This window comes from Orycteropus afer, unplaced genomic scaffold (assembly GCF_000298275.1).
Source record: "Orycteropus afer afer isolate SDZICR_OR568_19922 unplaced genomic scaffold, OryAfe1.0 scaffold00183, whole genome shotgun sequence".
In the NCBI taxonomy this organism is placed as follows: domain Eukaryota; kingdom Metazoa; phylum Chordata; class Mammalia; order Tubulidentata; family Orycteropodidae; genus Orycteropus; species Orycteropus afer.
Genome location: NW_006921770.1, coordinates 4,596,141 through 4,615,341, shown reverse-complemented (window position 1 = coordinate 4,615,341; position 19,201 = coordinate 4,596,141). Strand labels below are relative to the sequence as shown.

Sequence of the window (19,201 nt, the reverse complement as noted above, 5' to 3'; positions counted from 1 at the left end):
GAACTAATAGTAAGCAATATATTTTGCATCTCTAAATAAGTTTTATTTTCTTCTGAAATTTTATGTTTGATACGTGAATGTTGTTGCTGTAGGCATCTGTTTATAAATAACAACCATATTGATGAAGAATTCAACAGAAGTGTAGTGAATATGTTCATGGGAAAGGAATGTAAATTTTGCAGGCCAGGTGATTTTTCTTGTGAGGATCGTTTCAAATTGAGTTGAACACAGTTTGGTCTGGAAATTCTAGAATGTGGAATGAATATATAAGACATTTAGTTGCTGTGAGGATATGAAGTTGTTAGTGTACCTTTTTCCCCTACTGGATATTAAAAATGTTGGTTTGGATAAATATTAACTTTTAAATGTATATAATTAAAACTAATTACACTTTTCTATAGAGCTACTTCTCCAGAGGAGGTGCAAAGTTCATCGGAATGATTATTAGTCCCTATAATCGAAACAATCCTTCACCTTATTCCCAGATCACCTGCCTGGTAATAAGTGATGAGATGAGTCCAGATGGCTCTTACCGTAAGTTTTCAACAAAATTAACTCAATTCTGTGCTCTACTCTTACATTTTTACATGTTTTGAGGTGAAGGATTTACAGCTGTGCAAAACTATTTGATGAAAAAGTTGATACCATCAGCCAGAGAATCACTGTTTGTATACCTCCTAGTGCAGCTACCCTCTTTCCCCTAATAATATCCTACTACATTCAAGTCTCTGCTGGCTACTACTGGTGTTTTGGTTCTCTGTTGTCACTCTAACAGAAAATGCCACGAATGGGTGGCTTTAACAAAGAGAGTTTTATTCTCTTAGAGTTTTGAAGGCTTTAAGTCCAAGTTCAAAGTGCCAGGCTCTAGGGGCTAGGTGAAAGTCCTTCAACCTTGGGCTTCAGCTCTGCCTCTTGCTCCTGGCCCACTGAAGCTGGTGGCTTTTCTTAACCCAGGCAGCTGCTAGCTGCTGAGGCCGGCAAATGCAAGGTTGTCAAGCAAAAAGGCATAGTCCTAAGATTATCAAACAACACAGTAGGCCACTAGTTCAAGTCCAGAAAACATCCCAAGATTGGCAGGGCATGGCAGGCTGCTGAATGAAGGCTCAGCTACATGCAGGGTCCAAGCATGCCAAAAAGCTACAGAGACCTTTCTCAAAACAACTCCTTATATACTGGAAACAGACAACATCCCTGAGGCATCTACTCATCTATTCCAGTAGATTCCTCCATGGAGTTAATTACCAATCTTACTGTAGGGAATAACTATATCCAGATGCCCACATACTCAAAAGCAGGCCCAGCCAAGTTGACACATAACCTTAACTACCACAACTGGCCACTGGGCAAAAGGATTAAAACGTGGAGAAAAGTTATGTCCAAGCGATGAGTGTTCTGGGTATTGAAGACACTGCAGTAATCAAAACAAAGTCTGTTTTCATGGAAATTTTCACAGCAAATGAAAAAAAAATGATTACCCTGCCTCCAGCTCTCTATTCAGGCTTCACAATTACTGTTCTTATCTCTTAGTTCCTATTCTATCAAAGAATTGATTGGCTTAGTTCATCATATGATGTGGTTCCTTTGAGGTTTGTGTTTCACTTAGAGTTCAACCAACTATGACTGGATAATGAATTAGTGTGGGAGGCAAGAGAAAGGGAGTATAAGAAGGGTTGCAAATGGAAAGAAAATAATTGGAGGAAAAAATTGGCATCCCAAAGATAGTTGTTACCTCCTCTCCACCCTTATACCACTGCTCTAGTCCAGGCATTTGGTATCTTATTTCTAGACTACTGTTTATGTAAAATGCCTTCTCTAAGTCTTAGCACCACAAATCTGTCTCTACTAATGACTACAAATTTGATTAGGTTACCCACCCCCACCCCCTTAAAATTCTTAAAAGACTTCTTATAACTTCTGTCTTAGTTTGCTGCTATAATAGAAATACAACAAGTGGATGGCTTTAACAAACAGAAACTTATTTTCTCTCAGTGTAGGAAGCTAGAAGTCTGAATTTAGGGTACCAGCTCTAGGGGAAGGCCTTCTCTTATTGGCTTTGGGGGAAGTTCTTATCTCCTTTCAACATCTGTGGGCCCAGTGTTCCTTGGAGATCTCAATGTGTCTTGGCATCCCTTGATCTAGGAGCTTCTCAGTGCAAGAACCCTAGGTCCAAATGATGCACTCTGCTCTAGGCTCTTCTCTTTTTTTGGTGGTAATGAGGTCCCTCTACCTCTGCCGACTTATTTAATCTCTTTTATATCTCAAAAGAGATTGACTCAAAATACAACCTAATCCTGTAGATTGTATATCCTGCCTCATTAACATTCTAGAGGTTAAGAATTACAATACATAAAGCATGAAGTGGAAGATAATTACATAATATTGAGAATCGTGACCTAGCCAAGTTGACACATATTTGTCCTCCCCTCTTTTTTTCTATCAAGTTTCCTTTTTCCCAATCTAGGTGGTTTTTCCTTTCTGTGTGCCCATAATCCTCTGGACACTGTAAGTGCAGTTACCACATTGTATTTCCCTTCTTCATTAGATCATGAGCTTCTTGAAAGTAGGTACTATGTTATATTTACTTTTCAGTACTGTTTCCAGCACAGGGACTGGCATAAAGTACATACTAAGTTTCATAAATGAAGTTCTCTTCTTCTCAGTGATCTCTCACTCAGGTGTCATCTCTTTGGCAGAGTCTTCTCAGTAGTACCCCTCCATCATTTATTATTAGTTGTTTTGTCCAGGGAGACCAAGGCGACTAAGTTTACAGGACAGAGTACCAGAGGGGAAGAGAGCCTAGAAAGTGAATTCCAGAGTTTTGTGGAAGATAGTCATGGAGTATTTAATAAATAAAGACCAGCATATCCATGTGGAGAAACAGCCCAGGCAAAGGACCACCTGAGAGGGTTAGAGGGGGCAGTGTTGGATGCTCACATAGGGTCAGGAAAAGTATCTGTTCTCCCCAGCCACACAAAAACCTCGTACTCTGTGGGGCTTAGATACAGTACTCAGAAATGTCTTGCCCAGCTATTTTCAAATAATTTAACTATATCTCAGAATAAAGCTCAAGAATACTTACAGAACTGTATAAATATCCAGTGCTCAGTAAGTAAATTCCAAAGTGTCAAATCTATTCAAAAGTTATGAATGTAGGAAAATAGGACACATAATGAGGAAGAAAATCAGTCAGTCAAAACCAACACAACTGTCACAGATACTAGATTCACCAGATGAGACTGTTACATTCAGAAAGTTAAGTAGAGATGTGGAAGAACAGAGTTTCTGCTCTGACGTGAAGAGCTAGAAGGTCATCACTCCTCATAAGAAAAAAAGAGCTGAACAAAATGCAAATCAACTCTTAGTAGATTCATCAGAGAACTGGACAAACTGCCTCCCCCCACGTCCCCTGCTGGCCCCCCTCCCCCCCAATAAATGGGGGGACAGCAATACAGAGAATCAGTTTGCTGAGAGCATAAGCCACTGGAGCTGGGAAATGGTAGTAAAAAGTAAAATGTAATTAATGAACTACTAAAGGCTAAATGTCAACTAGCTTGAGAGTTAAAAACTCCTAGGGACCTAGCCTTAAGGGACCCCCACACTTTCATGATTTGAAATAGGCCCAGAGATTTGAAATATGCCAGAGATTTGAAATATGCCAGAGTGTTCTATTGTCCTCGGGGGAGGCTACCAGAGCCTGAGTGATGGGAAGGAAGGAAATACCTGACTCCGACCCCCTCTAGCCTTCAGGCCTCACCCAGGGAGGTGGGAGGGAGCTGAAAAAGCCACAGCCAATGAGTCCAGGCCCACTAAAGGTCTGAGTCCTAATCGTAGGTTCATAGAACATTTACCTCCCCCACCGTACCATATCAACATGGTTCCTGTATAATAACAGGAATTTGCTGAAAGAGCTATAAGAAACAGACTGTATTTAAGGAATTTCTAAGAAAACTCAGAGACAGCAGGAGTAACTAAAACAAGGACACGAGAGGAAATTAAAGCTCCAAATAACTACGCTCCAACAAACAGTAAACAGTAAACTCCTAGCCTGATAAACATAAGTCCTCACAATAAAGACATGCTTACCTCATTTCCTTTTACTCTGTGCATCATGTGCAGCTTTCAGTGAGAATTACGAAGCATGCTGAAAGGCAAGAAAAAACAGTCTGGAGGCAGTTAACAGATCAGAGATTTAAAATAACTGAGTAATATGCTAAGGGGGGGTAATGGAAAAAGTGGACAATATGCAAAATAGGTAATGTAAGAAAAAAATTAAAACTTTTAAGGAAAAAGTCAAGAAAAAATGCTAGAAAGGACAAGCACTGTAATGGATATGAGAATGCTTTTGATGGGCTCTCTGTGAAAGCTGAGGAAAGAATTGGTGAGTTGAAGCTATGCCACTACAAACTTCTGAGACTGAAATGCTGAGAGAAAAAGGAGTTAAATACATGGAACAGAATATCCAAGAACTGTGGGAGAGTTGTAAAACATATGACATGTAATGGGAATACCAGAAAAGAAAAAGTGAACAGAGTAACTGTGAGCCATGGGACATTTCAGAAACCCTAAAATATATCTAACAAGTTTCTGAATAAGAAGGGTGGTTTTTTTTTTTTTTTAAATTTTTAAATAATGGCAAAAAATTTCCCAAAATTTGATAAAAACTAAACCCACGGAACCAAAAGATCAATGAACTTTAAGCACAAGAAACACAAAGACTGTACCAAGGTGCAGCATAATCAAATTATTTAAAGGCAGCACTAAAAAGAAAATAGTTCTAAAGCAGCCAGAGAGAAAAAAAACTCATGTATATATGTATAAACCTACTGCCATTGAGTTGATTCCGACTCATAGTGACTCCTTCTGGTGGCATAATGCCTAAGGCATTTGACTGCTAACCAGAAGGCAGAAGGCTGGAGGTTCAAACCCACCAGCCACTCCTCAGAAGGAAGACTGGGCAATCTGCTTCTGTGGAGATACTGTCTCAGAAACACACAGAGGGGTCGCCATGAGTCAGATTAGACTCGATGGCAGTGAGGTTTTTTTTTTTTTTTTTTTTCTCATAGTGACTCCCATAAGTTTCCAAGGCTATAAACATTTATAGAAGCAGACTGCCAAATGCCTCATCTTTCTCCTGTGGACAGCTGGTGGGTTTGAACCCCTGACCTGGTTAGCAGCCCAGTGCCTTAACTGCAGCACCACTAGAGTTTCTACCTATATGTATAGAGGAACAAATTTAAGATTACAACAGATTGTTCATCAGAAACAGTATGAGAACTCATTGAAGCAACTGGTAACCTAAAATTCTAAACAGCAAAAATACCTTTCAAAACAGGTGGATAAAAACTTTTTAGACATACAAAAACTGAAAGAACTTAATACCAGCAAGTCTACACTACAGGAAATTTAAAAAGTGGATCCTTTGGAAATATGTCTGTATACAAAGGAATGAAGAGCATCCCAAGTGGCAACTACATGAATATATTAAAAGATATTTTTCTTATTATTTTAATCTCTTTGAAATGTAATTGACTGTTTAGACAAAAATTATAACCATATAGTATGTTGTTGTTGTTGTTGTTATGTGCTGTCGAGTTGGACCCAACTCATAGCGACTCCTCCTTGGGTTGCCGAGGCAGTATCACTGCGGCAGTAGATTGCCCTATCTTCCTTCCAAGGAGTGGCTGGTGGGTTTGAACCACCAGCCTTCTGGTTAGCAGTCAAGTGTCTTAGCCACTATGCTACCAGAAGTAAAATTATGACAGTAATATGCAGAACCTGGGAGGGGGAAAAATGAACATACACTGTATGCTTTTATCATATAGGCGAAGTGATACGTGGTATGGTACCACTGGATATAGACTGTGATGACTTAAAAAAGTATATATTGTAAACAACCACTAAAAATAACAGAATAACTAATAGCTAGTAAGCCAACAATGGAGAGAGAATGGAATAATAGAAAATCAGTCAGTCCAAAAGAAAACAGGAATAAACAGATAAAGAACAGATGAGACAAATAGAAAATAGCAGATCATGGATTTAATCCTAACCATAGCAATAGTTGCATTTAATGTAAATCATGTAAACACCCACTTTTAAAAGGCACACATTATCAGTTGGGTAATAAAGCAAGGCTCAACTATGTGCTGCTTATAGGAAATGCATTTTAAATGCAAAGATATAATTTATATTAACATAAATAGAAGGATGGAAAAAGATACACCATGCTAACAATCAAGAAAGCTGGAGAGGCTGTATTATACCAGATTAAGTAGATTTCAGAACATTTTATAAAGCCAGGTATCATAGTGATAAAGTCTCCATTCATCTGGAAGAAGGCAATCTTTGTGTATTCACTTACTACGAGAGCTACAAGAAAGCAAACTGGTCAGATGATGGGATGTTCACTGATTATGGTAATAGTTTAACAGGGATGTACGTATGTCAAAACTATATCTCAGTAAAGCTGTTTGAAATAAATATAGCCCCTCAGTCACCTTAACTACGTTTCAGGCATTCAGTAGTTAATGTGTGACTAGTGGCTACCATTGGACAGTCTAGAACTATTTGATGTTACCATCATTACAGAAGGTTCTATTAGAGCTGCCTCATAAATGACTTGTCCGTATTTACAGTGCATATTAGGTCTTAATCCCAAATCTTACACTTTGCTTTTCTTGGAAATCTTTTGTTTTAAGAATTAAGATGTTTTAGAACAAGAAGAAGCCAGTGGGATACTCTGCTTTTTGCTCAGGTTGTATCTTTAAAATATGGCTAAGCATTTTCTGGTGAATTTTCTTCTACTGCTGTTGTAATGGATAAAAATACTCACTACAACAGGAAATTTTTACTGATTTCAGTGTCACTTTTTCACTTAAAAGGTTATTTTTAATGATATTGCATAGAATTATGTATTGATTTTTGTGGGGGGGGGTTTGTTTTTTTTTTGGTTCTCTATCAGCACAGGTTGAAAATGCAGTTATTTACCTTTTTTTTCTTTTTAACCATTTTCTGCCTTGATTAAGAGTAGCAGCAGTCTTTCTTCACCTGGATTCAAATCTCACCTCTGACATTTACTGATTATGTTACCTTGTACAGGTTACTTAACATCGTCACATTCTCCATTGCTGTACCCCCCAGCCATTTGAGTAGTTTGAGAAAAAATGTTAATTTGCTGACATGGTGGTTATAAAGGTTGGCAATAATGAATGTAAATTCCTTGGTAAATAATAGGTCTACAGTAGGTAGCTATGATTCTAGCAGATAGCTGGGCTTAGTAGGTAATCTGAGCAGATCAAGTATGTGATTGTTACCATTTAAAGGGCTTTGCTTACATTATTGAAGAAGAACAAAGTAGGAGGTCTCACACTCCCAGATCTCAAAACCTAATATACAGCCACAGTAGTCATAACAGCCTGGTATTGGTACAGTGACAAACACATAGACCAGTGAAATAGAATTGAGAACCCAGAAATAGATCCATCAACCTGTGTTTAGCTGAGCTTTGACAAAGGTCGAAATCCATTAAATGGAGAAGAGATTGTCCCTTTAACAAAAGATGCTGGCAAAACTGGATATCCATTTGCAGAAAAATGAAACAAGATCCATACCTCATACCATACACAAAAAGTAACTCCAGGTGGATCAGACTTAAATATGAAACCTAAAACTATAAAGTTCCTCAAGGAAATAATAGGGGCAATTTAGGCGCTCTCATTTATGGCATAAATAGGCTGTCAAGCATAACCCAAAATGCACAAACAGCAGAAGATAAACTAGATGAATGGGACCTGCTAAAAATTAAATGTTTATGTGTTTCAGAAGACTTCTGCAAAAGAGTGAAAAGAGAACCTACAGATTGGGGAAAAATACTCGGCAATGACGTATCTGACAAGGGACTTATCTCTAATGAAAGCTCCAACACCTCAACAACAAAAAGACAAACAATCAAATTCAAAAATAGGCAGAAGACATGAATAGTCATTTTACCAAAGAGAATATTCAGGCAGTCAAAGAACACATGAAGAAATATTCATGATCATTAGCCATTAGAGAGATGCAAATCAAAACAATAATTAGATACCATCTTGCCCCAGCACTAGTAGCAAAATTTAACAAGACAAAAAATAACAAATGCTGATGGGGATAGGATGTGGAGAGATTGGGACTCTCATCTGCTGGTGGGACTGTAAAATGATACAATCCCATTCCAAAAAAAAAAACTCAACAGCCATCGAGTCAAATCTTATTCATAGCAACCCTTCCTTGGGTTTCTGAGGTGATATCTCTATGGAAGTAGATGACCCAATCATCCTTTAGCAATCCGATTACTAAGTATATATCCTAAAGAAGTGACAGCCAGGACAAGAACAGATACATGCACACCTGTGTTCATTGTTGCACTATTTATAATAGCAAACCAATGGAAACAACCTATGTGCCCATCAACAGAAGAATGGATAAGTGAACTATGGTACATATACACAATGGAATACTATGCAACACTAAAGAATGATGTAGAATCTTCAAAACACTGCATAATGTGGATGAACTTGGAGGACATTGTGCCAAGTGAAGTAAGTCAGTCACAGAAGGACAAATGTTGTATTAGTTCATTATTGTAAAAAAAGTCAAGGAAAAGTTTATATATGGAAGGAAACTTTCTTTGTGGGTTACCAGGGGTGGGAGGGGAGAGAAGAAGATGGAACACTGCATAAATAAATTAACAGTCAATAAATAAATAAAGGGCTTTACTTAATAGCTGTGTCCTGTGTGCCACTCTTGTTAATTTTTTGGAGAGGAGAATTGAGAAATGAAAAAAACTTTAGAAGAAAAGATTGGTCATCATCTATCAGCCCTGCTTCCTTTTTTCCTTCTTCCTTCTTTCTAACACCTAAAAAATGCATTTTTAGAGGATATTAACAATTCCCTGGTAGAGTGGTTAAGTGCTCAGCTATAAACCAAAAGGTCAGCAGTTTGATCCCCCCCAGCCATTTCTTGAGACAAAAATGAGGTAGTCTGCTTCCATAAAGATTCACAGCCATGGAAAACATATGGGACACTTCTGCTCTGTCCTATAGGTTTGCTATGAGTCCAAATCAACTAAAAGCAATGGGGCTATTTTTGTTGTTTTAAATTATGAAGAAGTATATTCATGACTCTTTTATTATTATTACTAATTTTTCCATGCCTTCTGATTTTCTGGCATTTTATTTACTTGAAAAGCCTCATTATGGCAGAAGCCAAGTAGAGAGGCAGTTTAATGTGAAGGTTGAGAACATTAGCCTCTCAAGCTAGACTGCATGGGTTCAAATCGTGGCTCTACTTATTTGTTGTAAGACTATGAACAGGTTTTTCACCTTCTCTGTGTCTCAGTGTTCTTATTTAAAAGGGAGGTGGGGACTAATAAGGATAGCTCATTCAAGAGGCTTGTTGGAAGAGTTGAAGGACTTGTCATGTGCAAAGCCTTAAGGCCCAACATATAGTAAGTACTATATAAGTTTTACTATTACCATTAGAGTTGGAATATTGAAGGATTCTATGAGCAAAATATTTGATGCAGGAAGCATCAAAAGAAGGTAGAAGGAATACAAAGAATCATTGTACCAAAAAGAACTGGTTGATAACTGTTTCAGGAGGTGGCATATGATCAAGAACCAATGGTATTGAAGGAAGAAGTCAAAGCTGCACTGAAGGAATTGATGAAAAACAAGGCTCCAGGAATTGATGGAATTCTCATTGAGATGTTTCATCAAATGGATGCAGTGCTGGAAGCGCTTACTTGTTTATGACAAGAAATTTGAAAGAATGCTACCTGGCCACCTGACTGGAAGGGGTTGATATTTGTGCACATTCCAAGGAAGTGATCCAACAGAATGTGGAAATTATTGAACAATATTGATACCACACACAAGTAAAATCTTGCTGAAGATAATTTTCAAATGGTTGCAGTAATGACAGGAAACTCTCAAGAGATGCAAGCTGGATTCAGAAGAGGACATCATTGCTGATGTCAGATGGATCTTAGCTGAAAGCAAAGAATACCAGAAAGATGTTTACTTGTGTTTTGTTGACTATGCAAAGGCTTTCGACTGTGTGGATCATAATATATTATAGATGAAATTACAAAGATTGGGAATTCCAGAACACTTACTTATGCTCATGAGGAACCTGTACATAGATAAAGAGGCTGGCGTTAGAACAGAACAAGGATACACCTCATGGTTTAAAATCAGGAAAGGTGTGTCACAGTTGTATCCTTTCTTCATACTTAGTCTGTATGCTGAGCACATAATCTGAGAGACTAGACTATATAAAGAAAAATGCAGCATCAGGATTGGAGGAGATATGCGGATGACACACACAGCCTTGCTTGCTGTAAGTGAAGATGACTTGAAGCACTTCACTGATGAAGATTAAAGACTGCAGTCTTCATATGGATTGTATTTCAACATAAATAAAACAGAAATCCTTACAGTTGGACTAGTAAGCAGCATGACAATAAATGGAGAAAAGATTGAAATTGTCAAAGATGTCACTTTACTTGGATCCACAGTCAACACCCATGGAAGCAGTAGTCAGGAAATCAGACGTGTTGCACTGGGCAAATCTGCAAAAGACGTTTAAAGAGTAAGGTACACCTAACCCAAGCCATGGTATTTTTAGTTGCCTCATTTGCATCTGAAAGCTGGTCAGTGACCAAGGGAGACCTAGAAAGAATTGATGGTTTTGTATTGTGTTGGGCAAGAATAATGAAAATACCATGGACTGCCAGAAGAAAAAACTGTCCTGAAAGAAGTGCAGCTGGAATGCTCCTTCGAAGTGAGAATGGCCAGACTTGTCTCACCTACTTTGGTCATATTGTCAGAAGGGACCATTCCCCAGAGAAGGATGTCATGTTTGGTAAAATGGAGGGTCAGTGAAAATGGGGAAAGACCCTCAATGAAGTGGATTGACACAGTGGCTGCAATGATGGGCTCAAGTATAGCAAGGATTGTGAGGATGGTGCAAGAAAGGACAGTGTTTTCATTCTGTTATACATAGGGCTGCTATGAGTCAGCTGACTTGATGGTACCAAACATTATTATAATATTGGCCTTTGGTGTTGAATCAACTAAGCTTTTCTTCAATATACTGCAAATACATTTACAGGGATTTTGAATTATGTGAGAAATTTCTGAGGAGGCTCGTCCTGTGGTATTTTTTTCTATACTTGATGTTCATCCCTTGGATGACTCTTCCAGAATTAACTTGACAACTTTGACTCAAGTATAGTTGCTGCCTCCCCAGAATGAACCATATCTTTTCTAACTTATTTCTTATAGAGTCTTAAGAAGTCAAGAAAACCTGATGGGGTTTAAAATCCAGGTGTGGCCACTTTGCTAGCCTAAGCAGGTTGTTTAACTTGTCTCAGCCTCAGTTTTCTCTTCTGTAAAATAGGAATAATGCTTCACCTGTATAAAACAGCTAATCAGTGGGATCACAATATATCTTGGTTTGCCTAGGACATTCTTGATTGAAGCCTGTGATTCTGGCATAATTATTAATAATGTCCCCTTTTGCTCAAAAAGCCTCTTGGTTTGGATGATGCGTTATGTGATTATCATACCTCTCACAGTGCCTTGCATAGAATTGTCATGCAAATGGCACTTTTATTTTTCTTTATATTATTAATAGTTTACCGTTATTATGCTTGGCAGACCAAGTTCAGTCAGGCCATAAATATTTAATGAATGCCCAGTATGTTTAAAGTGCTGTTCAGCTGGTCTGACAAGCTGTGGTTATAACAACACTGAAGGGAATTTTAAATAATTGAAAGGAGATTGGAGATAGTTGATGAAAATTTGTTTCTTTATGTTTTTCTAGGTTTACCTTACAGATTTGAAGTACAGCAGATGTTAGAAGAACCTCAATGGGGATTAGTATTTGAAAAGACAAGATGGATAATAGAAAAATACAGGCTCTCCCATAGGTATGTGCTTTGGTTTGAGATGGTTGCACATCTGCAATATTTCTCATTATGTTTTCGAGAAAACCCAAGTTAAATATAAATTATGATGCATGGCATCAGTGATAGTTTATTACAGAACTGATTATAGAATTTGTTTCATTGTTTTGTTTTTTTCTTCATATTTCTTTCTACAGCAGTGTCCCCATGGATAAAATCTTTCACCGGGATTCTGACCTGACTTGTTTGCAGAAAGTAAGCTGTCTTCATTTTAATTGGTTCCATTGTTCACAAATTCTAAAGCTATTCATCTTGATGTGTTTTCCCAAGATGCCTCATGTTTTGTGGATATGTTTTCTGTGTATTTCCTTTATTGCTTTTTCCTTTCTAAAATTAATTTCTAAGAGATCATTAGTAATATATTTTGTTGCCCAAGCTTATATATAGAAATAATATACTATAGAATAAATTTGTCAGTGTTGGTTGATAAATTTCTTAGCAGATTATTATTGTATACAACAGAAAACATTTTTCTCATTTTATTAATTCAAAAACATCATGTTTCTATTTTAGCCTTAAAAATCAATCTCTTTTAAGAATGGTGGTATAAATCCAGCAATTAAATTTAAATGGTCATTTTACTTAATGTTCTGGAAGGAAATGCCAGTTTCTGATTATTTATTTTACTTCTAGTCTTGCTTCTATAATGAATTAAGACCAGTAAACTGGCAACGTTTAATCCCCCCTTTTTTTTTGGTAGCCATTTGGGAATAGAAAATTTAAACCTAGTAAGTTTCTTTTTCATATATTGTACCCTCGGTTATATCTGCTTTTTCTGTGTGCTGTTGGAAGATTAAGCTGCACATTTCTCAGCAAATAGACTCTAGCATTCTGATTTTGAAATGGTAGAGTCCTGTGTGTGTATGGCATTTAACTACCAAAAGAGAGAAGCAAAGTCATCATATTTGTCCAAATTTGAAAGCATCATGTATTCAGTTTTAGTTTTGTCTCATTATGTAATAACATGAAGGAACCAAGCTAATCTTCCTCAGTGGCAGTATCCTATACAGCAGCTAGCTACAGTTATAAAATACAAAGTGATCTTCCACCATATATAAGGAAAATTGTTTTCATTTGAGTATTAGGAAATGTGAGATTTGGAGAAGGATAAAATAGTAATAGTAAAGCAAACTCTTTTGACACTATTTTATATTTAAATATGAAACTTTTCTTTTCAACTAGCTTTTGGAGTGTCTGAGGAAAACTCTGAGCAAAGTGACCAATTGCTTCATTGCTGAAGAATTCTTGACTCAAATAGAAAATTTGTTCCTTTCTAATTATAAAAGCAAGCACAAGAATGGAGTAGCTGAAGAGAACTGTACTATGAGTGCAAAGGAATTGTTAATGTGATTATTTTAAAGATATTTTAGTCTTGACATACATCCTGCTTCCAAAGTTATAACCTTGAAATTATTGTAATTTAGTTAAGACTGATACAACTTTGGTATTATATTTTTCTCTAGTTCACAAAATTATTAACCACGTAAGTCATGTGAAAAGAAAAAGATAACGGCCTTGTTTTCGTATAGTAATTATTAAAGTGTTGTATAAACCAGGGCATGCCTCAGTGTCCCAGCACTACCATGCAGTAAGTAGCATGTAAGACGCGGTAGCATACTGTAAGCAGTGCAGTAGATTGAAGGTGGTCCACTTGACTCTTGTATATAGATTGATAAGTGGAATATGTGTATAATTTTTATGTCTTCCCCAAATCAGCCTTTTATTACATTTCACTTTACATATCTCACGTCTCATTTAGAAACATTTCCATTCTTTCCATATGTGTTGATGCAGTTGTTTACGGTTGTAAATGGGATGGATAGGTGGTCACTGAGCTCATTAGGGCTGAAACAGTTGGGAACTGCTGATTTAACAAATCTGGCAGCATACTCTAGGGAGGTAACAGACACGGAAGGAGAGAAATCTTAAAAGAACAGAGAGAGGAAAGGCCCAAAGGAGAGAATCAGATTTCCAGTTTTTTAATCGTAGATATTTGTTTCCATTTTGTTTTGTAGTAATACTACAAGATATGTCATTTTTCTCAGCTATCTGGAACATTTTTTTTGGATTTCACTTATATAAATTACAGCTTTAACTGTATGTCCCCTTCCATTAATGTGTGTAGAACCACATTTAAGTGGATCACAGGAAATCATAATCCTCAAATTAGATTTATTTATTTATTTATTTATTTTTACTCCTACAGCATACATACTATTAGGAAAAAGAGGTAGATTACAATAAAGCTTGAATAAATCAGAGATCTAATTCTAAAAACAAAAAAGCCTTCCAGGACATACTACATATTCAACCCAGTTTCCCATACTTTCTGAATCTAGAACAGATTCCAACAGAGGTTGGAAAACAGTTTATGTGAAAGGTCAGATAATAATTTAGGCTTTGCCAACCACATGTGGTCTCTTTCAGATAGTCTCTTTTGTATTTTTTTACAGTGCTTTTACAACTCTTTAGAAGGTAAAAACCATTCGGAGCTCATGGGTCTCACAAAAGACAGGCCTTTTTTCCAACTCCTGATCTACAGAAATGCGGACATTTAGAATTTATATTACGATTCATGACCCTGAGATACTGCATTATCTTCAGCAAAACTCAGAATTGTGATTTAACTTTAAATACTTTAAAAAAATATGTTTTGTTGTGTTTTTGGTGAAGGTTTACATAGCAGTGTAGGTTCCTATCCAGCAGTTTCTACACAAGTTGCTCAGTGACATTAGTTACGTTCTTCACAGTGTGTGAACCTTCTTATTATTTCTGTTCTGGGTCCAGTTTCATTAATCAAGTTTCTTTGCCCCCTTACATTCTTACCTTTGTTTTAAAGTAATTGTTGACTGTTTGGTCTCATAGATGATTTTTTTTATCTTTAAGTGCATCTTTAATAAAAGTAAGGGGCCATGCTACTTGATTTACTGAAATTTTATGGTTTTAGTTTATTTTTCTTAACCAGAGAAATGATTTATATCCTTTTTCTGATCATTCCTATTACCGACTGTTTTATTATACCCAACCTGGGTATGAGTCTGCATTTTTGCTCTGAGTTACAATCAGTAGCCGAGGAAGAATGTGGCCACATAGAAAAGGACAGTGAGATAATCTTAGATGACTTGGGTCAGTGTTATCTCAGTCTCGTGATCTTAGGAAATACAGTTTACCTTCTCTGGGCCTACATTCTTCTTGTGTAACTGAGGTCTCAATTAAGTTTCCAGGATTCTTCCAGGTCTAAAATGTTATAGCTCATTATAATTTTTGGCCTACTCACCTAGAATTTCATATTTTGAGACATCATTCCCAAATAACATACTTTTAAAGAAAATTGTTAATCTTTTCCATTTCTCTGTGTACATTTAGGATAAACAATGAAACAGTTTATAAAGCAGTTACTTCTGGAAGTTAAGGGTGTAGAACTCTACAGTAATAATTAAGAAACCTAGTCTGGTAGCATAGTGGCTGGCAGTTCAAACCTACTATCCACTCCTCGGAAGGTTGGACAATTTACTACCATAGTGATATCGCCACGGATACCCAAGCAGGGGTTGCTATGAGTCGGATCTGACTTGACGGCACATAACAACAGCAACAGTAGTGCTTATCCTTACTCTGTTACTGGTTTTTCTCTGTGACATTGATCAAATCATATAATTTATCTGGGCCTCTAGCTCCTCATCTCTAGTCCAAGGGTCAGAACTATATTGGTGTTTTGTTTCCAAGTGCAGAGGTCTATGATTCTGTGAAAAGCAAGATTCAGTCTGCCTTTGTTTTGACCTATTTTTCTCATTGTACAGCAGGGGGGAAAACCAGAAATTAGTATTAATTAAATTTCTTGAGTGACATCTCCCTGTTGTATCAGTCAGTTTGGGTGATAGAAAATGTTAAAAGTTCTCAGATCTGAGAGTTTCTGTATGCCAGTGGTTAACCGTCTTTATTAGCCAACCACCTAATCAACCTATGAGGGACTCGAATATGACAATCTTCAGAGTTTAACACCTTAGTAGCACAATTTTTAAAATAATATTTACTGAGTACTTTTTCTTCTGATTATAAAAGTATATTTATTTTAGAAAAAATGTTTTTAAAATACAAAAAACTTATAGTTTTCTAAATAAATAAAAATTTCTCAGTCTTACTACCCAGAAAACGACAGTTATTAGCATTTTCTTATAAATCCTTACCTCCTTTTTTTCTGACAGTGCAATTTTAGAATGGTAAAAGTTATTTATTGTTTCCTGTCCTCCTTCCCAAATCATTCCTCTTGCTTCGTTTCCCCTGTTGTCATATGGTTAAAATATATTTGCAGATGCCCACACTCTGTGACTGCCAACCTTGGGCTCTGAAGCTAGGGCCTTGGAGATGCACAAAAGAATGCTAGAACTGAGTGGGAGTGGAATACAGGAGGCAGGGTCACAACTCTAGGGCTTTTTCTAGGTGTACTATGTACACCAAGAGCCCTGGTAGTTTACTGCTCAGCTGCTAACCCAAAAAGTCAGCGGTTGACCCCACTAGCTGCTCTGTGAAGAAAAGACCTGGCTGTTCCCATAAAGATACAGCCCTAGATGATGATTTTTTTAGCCTTAATTACATCTTTAATAAAAGTAAGCTGTCCAATTTATTGAAATGTTATAGATTTTAGTTTATTAACCAGGGAAATGATTTACATCCTTGCATTGTAGGGACTTTTTGCAAGGAGCCCTGGTGGCACAGTGCTTAAGTGCTCATCTGCTAACTGGAAGGTTGGGTCGGCACTTTGGACCCACCAGCTGCTCCATGGGAGAAATATGTTCCAGTCCACTTTCATAAAGATTTACGGCCTTGGAAACCCAATGGGGCAGTTCTACTCTGTCTTACAGGGTCGCTGTCAGTCAGAATTGACTCGACAGTGGGTTTGGTTCAGTTGGTTTAGGTGCTTTTGCTCCATAGGCTCTTCCGTAAAAATACTCAAAATTATATTTTATTAGTGTGTTAGTGTAAAATGAGTATGTTAATGTTAGAAATTGAAACATTTATTTTACTCTAAAAGTTTATCTTTTCATTTTAGTTTTAAAAGAAATTAAACCATTTTCATGGGCCTTTAAAAGTATTATGGGCCCCAGGCACTGTGTCTGCTACATCTAGTGGGTAAGTTGGCCCTGCCTATATTCTGAAGGTTATTGTTGAAAAAACCACAGTTACCACCCTCTCCCAGCCCCCACCGCAGCAAACCCTGAGGCAGCTTTGCCACCCCGCCAACAGCACTGTGACCCCTCACTGCTACAAAGCTGATAGACCTGAATATCATTCCTTTCCTACCTAACAAAAACTCAGGAGTATTGATTGGGACCATTCATCCTCAGAATAGGAGACAAGGGGTACTTTTTATCCTCAGGTAGACATTTTTGTTCTGCTTCTTAATTTTTAGTTTTGCAACTCATCCTGGCCGTACTTCAAAGGGGAACATCTTACTGCCTTTCTCTCCTCCCTTTATTTTTCTCTAATTCTTCCTTTCATCCCTACTTTCTCCGTTTCTTACCTCTCAGCATACAGGTTACAGACTCACTTATTTCTGTCATTTGTTAAAAGGTAGACCTCTAGAATAGAGATGAACAGGCCCATTCATATTTCCCTAAAGTGGTTAAATACTGCCCTCACCTTCTGTCTAACTTTCCTTCCTCCTCAGGCCAGGGATGAGGTCTGTGGCATATGAACTGTAAGAAAGGGCAGAGGCCCTGCTGCTCTGTGGGCACCAGAGGGGACTTGTGTGGTCTCTCATCAGGCCAGCCTGAGCAGATCTCCTGCCTTGTAGTTTGCCTTCTTCCTATTTATCCTACAGTTGTTACCTGATAAGGTGAGCTGGAGGAACTGGTGCAGTCAGAATGCTGTAGAATCGATGCTCTGTCCTGTATCTACAAGAGCCATATGATACTTAACAGCCTTCACTGTGAAGTCACTAAAGGTGTCCCATGGATTGCTTTCTTAGTAGTAATTCAGTCGGGATACCCCAATTTTTTTTTTTAACCTATATTTTCCTCTGCCAATAGTTAGAAACTAAATTTAGAGTCACTTTATGGCATTTAGGAAAACTTAACTTCATGCAAGCACAAAAAAAAGCACATTTTTATAATCATATATTCCATCAGGGCTCATATAGAAATTAACAAAGAAATTACAGATGAATGCTGTATTTTGCTATATTTTGAGAAGATCACTGTGGGAAAATAATGTAATATACTTAGCTTATTTCCTAACAGTTTCTTCAATTTTTTGTTTTTCCCATTTAACATGTAATTTGTGCTTTCCAGTATTTTCTGAATCTATCTTTTAAACTACTTAAATCTTTCTGGAATAAGGCAGGGGATAAATGTGTTGTCCCCACTAACTCGGGAGAAAATAAAAATATCCCACAGAAGCTGTGAGTATGCCAAGGCTCTCTGTACAGAGCTAAATTTGAGAAGGTAAAATTAACTCATAATACCTGGGAGGTTTTTATTTTTTATCTTTGGTGTTTGTATATGTAATCATAAGAATTTTAATTTCAAGAAGAAAATGCCTGATTTACTATCTTTGAGGTTTCCTAGAGTAGCCTCTTTGGGATTAAGTCTCTTAAATAAGATTTTATAGTTTGTATTCCTACATCATAGGTTATCACAGAACACTTGTTTCAACCTATGATTTATAAAACAGTATTTAGATTTTGGCATGATTTAAATAGATAAGTCCTGTATCTTTAAATTTGTGGATCTGATATATAAATTGTTTTGTATAAATTTACTAGATACTCTGTATGATTATTGATGAACCTGTGGCTATTATTTCTCCCCGATGTTTATCAGTGTTTATGGACTTCTTTCATTAGTTTGGATTTTGGAATGTTCTGTAATACAGTATAATAATTGGAGCTGTTTTTTACGTTTAAATATGCCATGTTGTATATATCGATATTAAAGAATATTGTAAATATTAGTAGTTGATAGACTTAGGAAAAATTTTCCTCAAAATGATTGACCCCTCCCATACTTACTATAATGGTGGCATATTATACAATTAATGCTTTTAAACTTTTGGATTTTATCTTGGGGTAAGAATGAAAAGGAAGCATACTGAGGATTTCATGTAAATAAAATTTTTAAAATAAAATGGTGATCATTTGGTCTGCAAAAAGGGCATGGGGGCGCAGGTGTCCAGCCTCTTCTGTCTTCGCAAGGG

The 19,201-nt window shown here is 37.0% G+C and overlaps 1 protein-coding gene across 1 annotated transcript in view; it reads left to right on the top strand.

Moving 5' to 3' along the window:
• MYSM1 (Myb like, SWIRM and MPN domains 1) overlaps positions 1-13,357 on the top strand; it is a 46,962-nt gene extending 33,605 nt beyond the window's left edge. The window contains exons 17-20 of the mRNA XM_007947410.2: positions 402-534; positions 11,866-11,971; positions 12,145-12,202; positions 13,190-13,357. Coding sequence (XP_007945601.1) covers positions 402-534; positions 11,866-11,971; positions 12,145-12,202; positions 13,190-13,357 — 465 coding nt within the window. The remainder of the gene's footprint in view (positions 1-401; positions 535-11,865; positions 11,972-12,144; positions 12,203-13,189) is intronic.
• Positions 13,358-19,201: the final 5,844 nt, after the last annotated feature.